Source organism: Austrofundulus limnaeus, unplaced genomic scaffold (assembly GCF_001266775.1).
Source record: "Austrofundulus limnaeus strain Quisiro unplaced genomic scaffold, Austrofundulus_limnaeus-1.0 Scaffold1290, whole genome shotgun sequence".
NCBI classification, from domain to species: domain Eukaryota; kingdom Metazoa; phylum Chordata; class Actinopteri; order Cyprinodontiformes; family Rivulidae; genus Austrofundulus; species Austrofundulus limnaeus.
In genome coordinates this window covers 39,541-53,785 of record NW_013953692.1, presented here as the reverse complement: position 1 = coordinate 53,785, position 14,245 = coordinate 39,541, and the positions used below count along the sequence as shown (strand labels likewise).

At 39.5% G+C, this 14,245-nt stretch overlaps 2 protein-coding genes across 2 annotated transcripts in view; one reads left to right on the top strand and one right to left on the bottom strand.

Annotated features, from left to right (window-relative positions):
* rbm12bb (RNA binding motif protein 12Bb) overlaps nucleotides 1-4,813 on the bottom strand; it is a gene marked incomplete at its 3' end in the record, with an annotated part of 10,205 nt that extends 5,392 nt beyond the window's left edge. The window contains 1 exon segment of the mRNA XM_014031633.1: nucleotides 4,450-4,813. Coding sequence (XP_013887087.1) covers nucleotides 4,450-4,457 — 8 coding nt within the window.
* The window catches only part of LOC106534862 (histone-lysine N-methyltransferase SETD2), an 18,841-nt gene continuing 8,381 nt past the window's right edge, over nucleotides 3,786-14,245 (top strand). The window contains exons 1-4 of the mRNA XM_014031631.1: nucleotides 3,786-4,170; nucleotides 9,715-9,736; nucleotides 9,852-13,852; nucleotides 13,965-14,096. Of these exons, the coding sequence (XP_013887085.1) occupies nucleotides 4,136-4,170; nucleotides 9,715-9,736; nucleotides 9,852-13,852; nucleotides 13,965-14,096 (4,190 nt within the window). The 5' untranslated portion in view covers nucleotides 3,786-4,135. The remainder of the gene's footprint in view (nucleotides 4,171-9,714; nucleotides 9,737-9,851; nucleotides 13,853-13,964; nucleotides 14,097-14,245) is intronic.

Below are 14,245 nucleotides of genomic sequence, written 5' to 3'. Positions count from 1 at the left end.
TTTTAGGGTTATTAACGAAGTTCATGTACTCAGACCAGTAATATTTGGGGTCAAAAGTTTTTGCCATAGATAGTTTGTGGGTCAGAAGATAAAAAGTTTGCTATAAAATGTACATTTTGTACAAATTATCAGAATTTTTTTGCATATATTCTTGGAAATATATGAACGACTAAAGCAACAATTGCTAAAATCTAAGAGCTTTATGTTATTTTATGTTGTCAATTGTTTAACAAAAGCTTCAAATGGTGCATGTCTACACAACAAATTCTACTACACCAACACAAACCTAGTAGCTGCTCATTAATTTACCAAACTGAAGACACAATCCAATCATCTTCAGGTACAACAAAACACTTTCACAACCAAAGACAAAGATTTTAAACTTCTATATTAAAGGATGAGTTTCAAGTTGAATAACATCTCTCCATTTTTGGTACATCTGAAGGACAGCTTTTCTCCCAGTTTGTATCAAATATCCTCCATAAGGGAAACACTGTTTCTGCTGGAAAAGAAAATAATCCATCCCACCGGTTCCTCCACCAACGTTTCCAGATTGTTCTCACCTCACCACAAAGTGGACTCCACAGGGCTGGGTTCCTTGAGTTTGTTTTTGTTTTTTCACTTACCAATCACCCATTTTAAATAAGAGTAACATGAGTAATTTCTCCTTTCGATGACAAAAATCAACTGCATTTCTGCAAGCTTTCCAGTTTACACTACAGCATCTGCATCAAGAAAATTAAAGCAGTAATGCGAAATCAACCATAWGCTCCCAAAGCACAGGACCGTAACATGTCCGCTGCCATCGTTTCATCCCAGACCAAGGCTCAACAATGAGCTTTAGCATCCGAACCACTGCATCACTCTGCAGAAATCCAAAACCTCGTCAACACGATCCGACATTTCATACCAACAAACAAAGCATTTTATCAACCGCACTCCTCAATAAAGGGCCCACAAACCCTAAGCAAGCGACGACCCAAAATGTTAGCTCGTCACGCTAAATGAACGCACGAAAAGAATATTAAATCCAGTGACCCCCGCTGCGGTTCACAAAGCCGCTCAACTAGAAATCAAACTGGATTTATGATAAAATATACAGAAATGACAATTATTGTCATGCTGTGCTCGAAGTACGTTTATTGTGGCTTAGCTTTTGTTAGCAAACATCGTCGAAGAATGAGCTAAGCTAAAGTTAGCTTTGTGACTAACTAGGCCTATAGCATTTAGCTTTAGCTTCAGTTCATTCGATGGTGGCGGCTGTAAGGCCTCGAATGCGACATTAGTTTCTTTATATATATTTTACAAAACAGCCTCTCGAACACTGGCCAAACTTACACAAATGGCAAACACAAACGCTCGAACAAAGTTGAGAAAATAGACGAATACGGCCAAAAAAAAAAGTGGCTTCAGGTGCCCTCACGTCGAAATTTGCAGCAGTCAGTCAGACTCTTCTTTGTTAGTCAGATTCTGGTGGTGCACACTGCCACCTACTGGACTGGGTGTGTCAAAGCATCGCGACCTCGAGTTATTTCGTGCAGTTTCACGTCAACATTTTTGTCCTTACTATTAATATTAAAGTTTATAAAAATATATATGTTTGTAAAATTTTATATTTATTTGATTTAAACTTAGTCAAAAGTTGCCTAAAACACATAAGACATTTGTTACACTGACAACTTTTTGACAAACGATACATACATCTCATTTATGAAGATGTCATTCATTTCACTGTAGTTAAAAGAAAATATAAACTTATGAACAATTCTGTACAATTTTGTTAAATACTTTTTTTTGTATATTTTGCATAAATAAACTCACCAGCCATTATATTAAGTACACCTGTCCAATAGCTTATTACCACAGAAAGTTATTGAGTCGTATATACAGAGTAGAATAGAATAGAATAGAATAGAATAGAATAGAATAGAATAGAATAAATATTTGTCACTGTAACAAGTACAACAAAATTAGTTGTTCTCTTGTGGTGTTTGAATACAAAGTATAGAGGAGTAAAAAAATTACAATATCAAGATGTAAAGAAGAAACATAAACTCGTAAAAATAAAAATAAAAGATCAAATATAAACAAAATGAAGGCATAACTGTACGGCACTTTCACATTTGACAGAGTTATTGCACGTTAATTTTGTACATATTGCACACTGGTTAGTACACAGCAGTTGTTTGTGAATGTATTGTTGCCGTATGTGTTTGCACTGCGCTGTTGTGTTGCATCCAGTGCCCTGATGGCTGTGAGGCTAAATGAACCAGTTTGTACGTCCTGTCTGATGGCAGTGGTTGGAACATGGTGCGACCTGGGTGTGTGGGGTCACTCAGGATGTCCGTGGCTTTCCTGCGACAGCGTCAGTGAGAGCTGTACAGTTCCTCCAGAGAAGGTAGTGGGCWTCCGGTGATCTTCTAGGCCGTGATGGTGCTCCTCTGAAGTGTCTTCAAACACCAGAACCAACACATTTAGGCATCTAAATGTGGTAAAAGCAATTTGCTGAGATTTAAACCAAGCTGCAGAGTGTAAAAAGAATCGACTTTTTTAGCTGTTAAATGTATTTGTTGTCTGTGTGGAGTCTCTAATGGTGCAGAAAAGTTGAATTTAGACTGTACGAGTGCTCCRTAGCTGTCTTTATATTCTGTTTGGGTTAAATTTTTAAACCCATTAAGTTTTTTTGATTTTTCTGATGTTTTCTGATGTCACACTTTTGCAACTGAACTGCCAATTTTCACACAACCAAATGCTTTTCTGCCAGTAGTGGCGTTCCCCTTCTTCCACGAAGCCCACTATGACTCMAAATGTGACAGATGGTGTTGCTACAGACCTTTAAATCTTATATCTTTTTAAATCAGAATCAAAATCAGGTTTATTGGCCAAGCATGTTGACACACACGAGGATTTTGTTTCAGGCTGTTCGTGTCTCTCTAGTATTAACAATATACAGATACTTTACATATAATTTACACATAATACACAATATTATATTGAGCTGATCTGATCTGACATTTATCTTACAGATGATCTTATCTTATCTAACAGAAAGATACACATTATACTTAACTATACCAGGATATCTCTGTGTGGTGTGCTTTACAGTGTTATACACAAAAAAGCAACATTTAAACATCTTTAACTGTGGTCACAGAAACATGAAGCAGCACAGGGATGGTTTTCTAGTGTTTATCTTTAATTTGAACTTAAATAATCTTTTCTCCAAACTCCTGAAACAGCTTTAATCTTTGATTTACCTGCTCCATGTTAAACTGTATCAAACACTGGCTGCTTTGTTAGCAGAATTTGTGACAAGACAGTAAACACTGCTTTGTGTTTGTTTACCTCCAGAAACAGCAAAAGTAACTGAAAAAAAGACCAAATGTTGAACTAAGCAGTCATATTGGTTCACTCACACAGATGGCTGATTCAGCGGAGTAATTTGTTTACATTGAGTGAGGGTCTGCATTTGAGAATTCCAGTCAATATATCTTGTAAAGTAATTCTCTCTAACTGCACAATAGTTCAGGATATTTTTTATATCTGATTTTATACTTTGCCACGATTCCCTTTAAAACTGTATTGTTGATTGGCATCAAAACAACCAGGTTGTGTCTCTGGTGTTTTCTTTTTTTCTCTTTTTGTCTCTATATCAGTGTTTCACACAAAGTGCCATTATTTCACAATGACTCTATATTACTGTTTACATTTTAAAGCAGGAATATGTTGTGTTTTAACACAGTTTGGCTCTCCAATGCTCGCACCAGCTGTCCTCACGTCATGTGATTGTGTAGACGGCAACAACTCTGGGATTCACTGGAATCAGTTGAGCGAAACCGCATTAATGTCCAAAAAACATGAAAACGGATCCGAATATCTATTTTATTGGCGACTGGTCGGTCAAACAGAGTAACCGTGTGGAGTTTTCGGCTTCCTTCCTCCTTTAAACCTTGTGTCGGTCCACCTGAGCACATGCTAGCAGCTCTTGGACCAACATTGCCCCATGCTGAAGCTCAGGCGCAGCAGCAGCTCTGGAGCCACAGAGCCGACGGTCATTTCCGACAGCTCCGTATGGATCTGACGTCTGAATGCGCTTGATGTTTTACAACGGGACGATTGCCGATTTTTTTTAAGGATGGGGGATCCCTGTGACCTTAAACACGTAGTACAGTGAGTATCGTGTTAACCACGCCGATTTAAGGATACTTTAGCTCTGGTGAAATTGCACGAACACAACAAAACATCAGTAGCTAGCTAGCTTGCAAGCTAAGCCGGCTGAGACAGATTCCAGTGTACGGGTAAACTAGGTCTTAAAATAGAAAAGTTTTACTCGTGTTTTTTTTAAATGATCGGATACTGAGCTGTCGTGGGTATGAAAAAAATAATCACTAGGTCCTAATGCTTTTGTTTTAAGTCAAACACCGACAAAACAAATGCAAAAATACTCACGTTAGCATCCGGACTGCTAGCAATGCTAATGCTAGCTCCTGGTGCTGCGGTTGTTCGTCGAGTAGTTTTTTTGTCAAAACAAATAGTTAAACGTGTCACCCAGCTGAACTACGACCAAATTGTCGCACTTGTTATGTTAACACTCACAGACGTGTCGTTAACATTATTCTGAACACAACAGAAGCTAACATTTCTAGAAAATATGGCCTCCGAGAAGCATCTATGCTAGCTCGTTCAAGCTAGCCGAGCTTATTCTGGCATCTTTCTCAYTGGCAAATGTGTTAAATGATTAGTTTAGTTAAAATCCAGTCAGTCTGCTTATTCTGTATTTTCAAATACGATGTAGGATGGCCATTTMCACATTCTTGACTGAGGAGATGTTTGCAACTCATTTAATGCTGGATTTCACAGTGGCTGCATTCATCCTTTTAAAGGCCGTGTTTTGGCTGGATCCACCCCCTCTTGTTCACACACACATACACACACGCACGCACNCACACACACACACACACACACACACACACACACACACACACACACACACACACGGGCCATGCTGCCATTAGTGTCCTGGTTGTTGTTTAAAGCGGTCACTGTTGAAGTGGTTATTCACGTAAAAAAACATTTTGCACAAAGCCTGTTCCTCTGTAAGTCATTAGCTTGGTCTTGACATTTCTGTTGTTTCGATCCATCCTCTCTTTGCCCTGCATTCATGTTTCCATACTGTTTTTTATCAACAATGAAACCTCTTCTCATATAAATCACCTGTTGAACATAACCTTTTGTCTGTTTTCTGTCTACTCAAACAACAGCATTATTAAAGTTTACCAGACTACCACACTAGGAAGAGGAAAAGAAAAGGAATGCCTGTTCAAAAGCTGATAACCATGCATGCATATTGACATATGGCAATAACCGATAACTTTTTTTTAACCGCTGAATGTAGGACGCGGTGTGCTACCAGCACAATTAAATAGGTACTTTAAACATACCGTAGTTTCTGTGCATATTTTCAAACCTGTACCATATAAGTTAAAGCTAAGCATGTTTTTAGGTGTAAAATAGGGCCTAGTAAAACATACTATAATGCAAATAAATCAGCCTTAAATGAAGCAAAAAAATTCAAAGTTAATAATTAAGACATACAAGTAAGTGCAAGTGTTGTTACAATTAGTCAACATGATGTGGAGGATAAAAAACTGCATGGAGCCATCTTAAATTAACTGTGAGGAAGTGTTTAGAAGGACACAAAGTCATAGTTATGGTTAAAAGACTGAGGCACCATCATCGGATAAAGTTTTAAAAATGAAGCTTCAAAAATGACCCACAAAATACCAGAACTTCTGTTTGCAAAAAGATTTTAGGAACAGATTAAAAAGGCAGACTCTGGAAGGCCAGGATCACCAAGAAGAAACAACATATCACTACACAATATGAGTGGCACAAGAAGAAGTACAAAAATATCTTTTATTGTCACACAATCAAAACTACTGTTTCCGCTTTTCTGCTTTCCTTTCTATAATATTTATAATGTGATATAAACATTAACTCCGTGGTGTCCAAAGTCGGTCCCCAAAGGCCGGTGTCCTGCATGTTTTAGGTATTGCCCTGGTTCAACACAGCTGAACCTAAGGAGTGCTTTAAGTGGGCCTCTGCAGACCTTGATGGCAAACCGAGAAGGTAAATCATSTATTTGAATCGGCTGTGTTGAAGCAGGGACAAACCTAAAACTTGCAGGAGACCGGCCCTTGAGGACCGGAGTTGGACATGCCTCCACTAACTGATTAATGTTAGCACGTTTTGTCAAATGTTACAGATGTTAAAAGTGCAATCTTCCTGAGAGCGGCTTTAAAGGAGTAGTTCAGATTTTCTGGAGTAGAAATAAGCAGTGTCTCATTACGTCCTCCGTACTCGGTGATGTTAAGAAAAGTGGGGAGAAGTTCTCAGTGAGGAAACACTACTTAGAACTGCTGTTATTCAAACCTCACACTTTTCTATCAGAGGTATAATTTGAGTAGTTTTTGAATGGGACCCTCCTCTGGGTAGACCTTAGCTTTACCCAACCTTGAGAACGTCTCCTCGTTTCCCCAAACTAACGTTGCTTTGGTTGCTGTCTACTCCCAAAATACTCTGTACTTCAAAACATCTGAACTATCTCTTTAAGCTGTTACGGGTAAAGGCATGAGGTTCATTGCAAACCTATTTTTCTTTTTGTTAGGTGTGGCATCACTTTGGAGGGCTCATTTCTTTGATTTGGACTATCCCTGGCCAGCAGCCTCTTCAGGCCCACTAATCCTAGGAGAGTTTCTCAATGGACACTCTACTGAAGTCAGAGATCAGGTATTAGACAGCACTGACATAAACAAGGTACACATACTATACCAAAGCTATAGTATGTGTACGTTTTTCTTGACACAGTTTACTGTTTTCATCTCAATCTCCACTAAATCTAAGAATCTTTTATGGCCTTTTACCATTACATAGTATGACTCATCTCACCTTTACTTAGATTCTATATGTTTTCCATTGTAGGTAGCACCCTGTATCAGGTACTTGCTTTAGTATTTCCTTGGCTGAGAGTCCAAAAGAGCTGATTTGATACTGATCTGTGACGTGAAATCACCGCACCCTGCTGATTGGTCAGAGAGTCGTCACCCTGTGGGCGTGAAAAGATCATCTCCACAGCAGCTCTGAAGTCCTGCGCACAACCTTGTTTCGCAAGAAGAAAGTAGTTTGCAAAGCCGTGCTCGATACCCTTTGAGCCATGGAACATGTTTTATGCCAAACATAAAACATGGTTATCCCGGTCTGAATAAAAAAACAAAAAACAAAAAGGGCATGCTGAATAAAAGAAGAGTGCCAAAGAATTACTGCGTTTTTTCTCCACTGACCAAAGGTGAGCACTGTAACACCAAGTTGTTAAGCTCTGGCAGATATAAAACACATCTATTTTTTTTTTTTTTTTTTGCAAATAGACTTTTCATAACATGTTTTCACTTTCTTAGATACTTATCTGCAGCTGTTTATAGGGTGTATTTGTGTGTTTTATGTGACATAGTGTGTAGTTTATTAGTGCTTGATGCAAGGGCCACTATCTTGCATGTTTAGCTGTTTCCCTGCTACAACTCTGTAAACAACGTCATTCAAATCAGGTGTTGGAGCAGAGAAACCCCTAAACTGGCAGGATAGTGGCCCTTGAGGACTAGGATTGGACATCAGGTTTTTGAAATAAAAAAAAAGCCAAGCAAGGGCATTTAATTAGGTTTACTTCCTCTCAATAACATCCATTCATATAATATGAATTCTTAGAAAACAGCTTCTTAGAGACACAGCTGTGTTGAGGAAAAAACAGAAATCGCACAACTACTGCTTGAAACAAGTAATAATCTAAAAGAGGATTAGGTTAAAGCTATGACAGATCCAGACTGGTAATAACTTGATTCTTGTTGTAGCTCTTTTATTAGAACCCAAATGTCCCTGCAGAGATGACTAAATTCAAAGGTCAAAAAGAAAAAGGAGAAATGAACTCCTGAGGGGATAAATGGCCTCATTATTGTCCTGCACTCACAAKCCTGTGCTAGGAAAACCCTTCTTATTGTAGGAGAACAAAAAAGCAACTCATCCATTTATTTTATGTTTAGATTATTTTAGTTTCTGTAACAACTGAACAGTCACTCGATTGTTTTTATATTTTCCATTTATCAAACTATTCAAGATAGTTACGTATAATTGAAAGTACAAATTAGCTTAAATGTTAGCATGTAAAGAATCAGTAAAAATCTTATTTCTGTGACATCCCCAGCTTCTGTACTTGAGGCCACAGTGGCATGCAGGTATTGCCATAAAAGTGACTTAATGTTTAAAATTAAATTGTTTGTGTTTTTGTTAAAGCATCTGAAGGGCAGCTGTGGATTCAGTGTTCATCGAGGTTAAAGCAGTTTTTACGTTTTAGCTGTTGTTACAATTTTAGGGCTGCATCTCAATTGCATTTGGATTATTTTATTCAAAATCTATGATGCTGACAGACCGCTAAAACCTTAAAGCATTACTGAACTTAGTTTTACAATCTGAGATACAACCTTTTTAGTACACCTAGGAGTAATACAAAACATTCAAATAATTTTCATAAAATAAATTCAAAATGTTTAATTATGACTAAATGGTGATGCGTAACAAACTCTGCCTAACTGCTGTTTAGAGACAGAATTAAGGTCTGTTGATATAAATGTTTGGGTATAGGCTGTTTAACTTGATAGAAAAATGTGATTCTGGATCCAACACTTGAGATCAGAAACATACCAGGGAACTGATGATACACTGAAATATTATATACTGCAGCTATTTTTAGAGACATTAGAAATTCACCTATTGGCGATCTATTTGAGTGCACTGATGATTTTTTGGATCTATTACTGTATGTACTGCTGATCTAAATCAAGTCAGGCAGCTTTAAAATCATTTAGATCACTTTTAAATAAGACTTAGGTACTGTATTGGAAAAGTACAGCAGTAATCACTGTAACATATTCCCAAAATCCAGTTTTTGCAATCACATCATGTTCTCAGATGTTTGATTTGTTGTTTCCATCATTAAAAATACTCAACTTTAAATTAGTGAAGATCCAAGATGGAAAATATAATGTGTTGAAACAGCTCACAGCTGCTAATGAAAAGTCTCACAGTGTTGATGTTCTGATTTATTTTAAAAGACCTGCTCGCTCACAGAACTAGACAATCTTTTACTTCATCTTTTTTTTGTTGTCTTTGATATTGAAAGCTCCTAAAATGTAGGTAGTAAAAATGTCCCTATTGTCACCTGAATATCATTTAAACCTTTAACGTCACATGCCTGATGTCTTCTATTGTCTGCTTTAAATGTGAAATATACAAAACCTTTCTGAGTATATGTGGTTTATAAAACAATACTCAGCAAGTAAAATTCTTTAGCGTAGGAGTGTAAGAAAGTCATGCATATTATGTCACATCTTTAGGTTAGAAAAAGCAAAATTCACGTTTATTGTATCTTTTAACTGTGCAACAAACCGAGTGTAAGACTCAAACAGAATATATCATGTGGGTCTGCTTGGCTGGAGAATCTACTCTAGTTTTGTTGCATGTCAGCCATTCATCCTGTTACATCTCACTTTCAATCATTCTAAGTTAAAATAATGTTTAACTTATTCATATTGTGTTATAGGGACCTTGTAAACTGATTTCTGCTTTTTCTCTTTTCGTGTTTCCTTGATTTTTTTCAAATAAATGCAGACAGGAAGGGAGTGGTGCTTCGGTAAGTTAATTCGATAAAGTCGTTCTTTTAAATATCCTGCTTTTTTTCTTTGAACATTTAAGTAGCTTTTGTTTTGGTGGTGGCATTAAAAAAAAATTTTTGTCTTCTGTTGTAGGTAAAAGTGGAGGGCCTATCCAAATCAGCCCTTATAAAAAGTTTGTCACCCAGAGTTATGTTATCCAACCATTTCTTGCCAAAAGGGACCAAGATGAAAGTCAATCTGGAAGATCAGGGTCGTCAGAAAGTGTCCTTCACCTTCTCACAGACAAAAAAACCTCTTCATAATTCATTCTTCATTTCTGCCAGTCCGGATACGACTGTCGCTGAACCTCCCTCCACCTTGTCACAGTCAACCTCAGACAAAGGGGGGAAGAGTACAAACAGTAAAACAGAGCAAAGGCAGACAAACTCGGTGCCAACTTCTCCAGAGACACTTTCTCAAAAATCCTATCCAACTAGACTCAAAACAAACTTGGCCAAGATGCATTTTAAGAAGCAGATTCTTAATGCGTCTGTGACTGAAGAGAAACCAGCGCCTTTTACATCAGAAGAGCTTCATGCTACTGAATTGATGGTTTCACCAAAGTCAGCAGCTAAGAACGACTCTGAATTCCCATTGCCCCAGCCTCAGAGTGGCACCAGCATCAGGCCATCTGAAAATGTTCCCACTCACACCTCTGAGGCAATGCAAGACCCTAGCCCAAAGAAGTCTTCTGTTTCTTCAGGAAAAGATGGTGATAGTTCCAGCAGTACTGATCAAGATAATGGTGTGCACAAAAGGAAAACCAGGTCGCAATCGGATAGTGCTCCTCCTTGCTCAGAAACCGAGGGAGATTTACCCAGTACGTCTTCCAGCCGCAAATCAGATGATTCAAAAAGTAAAACAAACTCTGACAGCAGAAGCAAAGACTTGAAAAGGTCTTCCTCTAACTCACATGTTGGAGAAAGAGAAAAAAATTCCTCTAAGCGTTCAGAGAATCACGAAAGGTCTTCTAGTTACTCCAAATCCGAGCGAGACTCTAGAAACACATCGTCGCGCTCGTCTCGATCAGACTGGGATCGCAGAAGGTCCAAGTCACGATCACGGTCTAGATCTAGAGGATCTCGAACAAATTCATCTCACTCCAGATCAGAGAGATCCAGATGTGACAGAGTATCTCGTTCCGAAAGGTCGTACTATCACGATTCTGATCGACGATCATACAGGAGTTCTCCACGCAGAGAGAGAAGACATTCTCGTTCTCACACTGACAGGACTCGATATAGTTCAGACTCTGAAGATGACCACAGGAAACCAAGGACGAGAGCAAGTGCCTCTAGTAGGTCGTCCAACTACTCAAGCTCCAATAAATCCTCACAACCAACTTCCTACTCAAAATCGGACAAATCTTCTAAGTCTGGAGAGTCTCCTCACTCCTCTGAGTATGATAAAAGAACTTCAAAGTCTGAAAGGACATCAAAGCGTTTATCAGACTCTGATTCCCAACACAAGCTCACTCCTGATTTGGACTCTAGTTATCGTAAATCCAGCAGTCATAATAAGTCCGAGACCAACACCAAATCATCTTCTTCCGGTACACATACCCGGTCTCAAACACACGACAAGCACCGAAAAAGCAACTCCAGTGACTCTGAGGCAGATAATAAGTCAAAATCGCAATCGTCTGACAAAACCGTGGGCTCTTCTGAGAAGTGTAAAGACTCCCAAGAGAAAACCAGAAGGCCGGATTCAAAAGAGAAAACCCCCTCTAAATCGTCTGCAAAATCCCCGAGACACGATAGACAATCAATTGATATATTTCAGAGTCCTGACAAACCTCCGACAAGCGAAACCAGCACAGAATCGAGTTCTCAGAGTGAAAGAGAAAAGTCTGATTCACAGCAAGGCAGAAATGAACAGAGTGATCAGGATGGTAAGGAGACAGCAATGCCCGCCGACGAGAGTTTGCTAGAGACTTTATCCGAGACAGAGAAAGAAATGGAATCAGGACTTGAAATGGAAAATAAAAATACCTCAGCTTCATCCTCAAGTGACAACCTGAAATGTGACAGTGTGGAAGATTTGAATAATGTGAATGGTAGTTTTTTCTCAAATGATCAACCACATGTGAACTTGAGTAATGCTAGCACAAATTCAGGTGAACTCGATGATAGTTTGATTTGCAAAAAAGAAAATGCTCCAGACTGTCAGTTTGTGTCCAAATCCCCTCTGGATACACTAGATATACCTGTTACACCTGATGTCCAGCAAAACACTAAACCAGAATTTGTTGAGCCAAAAAACATTTTGTGTCTTGCGAAGCAATTGGACACAAGTGTGTCACCCACATCAGATTCATTGTGTCTTGAAACTGAAAATCAGCCAATGAAAGGACAGCAAAATAAAGATGATGTTAAAAAGAGTAGCTGTGCAACCAGGAAGTCTCGGTGGGACATTGTTGGGCAAGACACGTGTGAAAGTGATAGTTTGAGCAAAGGTGAGTATGCAGAAAGTAAGCTTGCGATGATAAAAGTAATATCCTTTAAAAAAATAGACATTTCTACCGACAACAGCCAACAAGAGCCCAACAGTAATGATAATATACAGCCAGGAGATTCAACACATTCCGAACCAATAAACCAGACAGTGATGTCTAAGCAAGAAGTCTGCTTGGACAGCATACCCGTGACCTGTAGGAACAATGACCAAAGTGAGCCTTTGCATGCAAGCACCAGCACTGACCACTGTGACTTAGAGCTTTCTGCTTGTCAACCACTGAACACAGATGAGCCTCTGCGCATATCACAGATCGACTCCGCTGCAGATGCACAAAACCAGAGCAGTGACACTGATGAAAGCAAATCCAGGGAGGACATATGCTGGAGCAAACTTAGTAAAACACCCCCAGTCACCCAGGATGCATTAGCAACACCCAGTGATGCCAGCGACAGTGACAACTCGGCATATGATTCGGACTGTGACAAGGCTATCAAACAGTTTCACTCTGTGGTTGTGGTACCAAAGCATTCTTCTCTGGCAAAGGAAGTAGATATCAAGGATGATTCTCCACACACTCCTGAAATTACTTCCCACCATCCTGAGACTCACGGAACAGCCAATGTACATATAAAAGATGTCCCAAACCAAGTTAGCTCACAGCAAACACAACCCACACCTAGGACAAGTTTAGGTGAATCACTCAACAGCAGTGTGTTGTGTCAGTCCCAGAGCAATACGATTGACAGCACCAGTCATTCTGAGGGTTCCAGCTCTGTCAGCACCCAGCCTCATACCAGTGCAACACATTCTTCTCACTCGCTCGATAATTCCAAACAGTGCGAACRAAGGCTAGTACAGCATGACATAAGGAGCCAAGGTAACCAGATAAACTTGCATTACCAGCATGGTGATTTCTCCAAATCAGACAATGTCGGTGACAAGAATGTTCTCGGTCTGAGCTGGGACTTTTCTCAACCAGAACAACCCACTAGTACGTGCCAGCAGCCTGACAGCAGCCACGGGCTACAATTAACAAACACTAAACCAACAGGGGTCGTTTGCAAAGAGCAAGAGCACAGACTGAGCATTGCTTCCTCTACATACCAATCCCCGAACACGCAAAGTAATACGATACTCTACCTCCACCAACGGGATCAAGACCCGTTTAGTGAAATCCACCCGGATTCCCTCACGAATGATCATGAGGACTACAGCGAGGACAAATCATTGGTAAATCTTAGTAAATTGGCAGTTGAATGCGGTACGTTTAACACTCCGGGGTCATGGAGCTTTGTGCAAGGTCACGAAATAAGCAGCAACAGCAGGGGTCCTACTGTACCCGAACCCCCTCGAGAGAGCAGCTCGAGACCCCACAGAGGCAGAGGTCCTCCCAAGAAACGGCGGCCAGAGATTGAGTCGGACTCCGACAATGAGGCAGAAGTTGGACCCTCAAGCAAAAAGGAGCGTCATGGAGATACTGCTGTGTCTAAGGGAACTTCAGGAAAAGCTGACGTGCGCAGGCCGTTGCTCACTCTGCGGGACTTTCAAGACGCCAGCAGATGGAAGGAGTTTTCCAAGACTAAAAAGATGCCTCCTTACTTTGACTTAATTGAGGAGAACCTCTACTTGACCGAGAGGTAAAGTGTCCAGTGTTATGTACAAACATAACATGGTTTATTGTCATTATAAACTATATTGGTACATTGTGGCTTGAATTCTGAACATTTTTTGTTTAAAACTTATTTGTAGGAAGAAAAGTAAATCCCATCGAGATATCAAGAGGATGCAATGTGAGTGCCCAGTTCTTTCACGAGAAGATCGCGCTAAAGGAGTGCTTGCATGTGGGGAAGACTGTTTAAATCGGCTCCTGATGATCGAATGGTGAGTCTTTTATTATTTGTGACCCATCACATCGAAACGAGGATTAAGTCTAAAAGTTGAATGTGGAGAAATAGGCAGATATACAGTGGTTTGCAAAAGTATTCATACCCCTTGAACTTTTCCATATTTTGTCACATTACAACCACAAA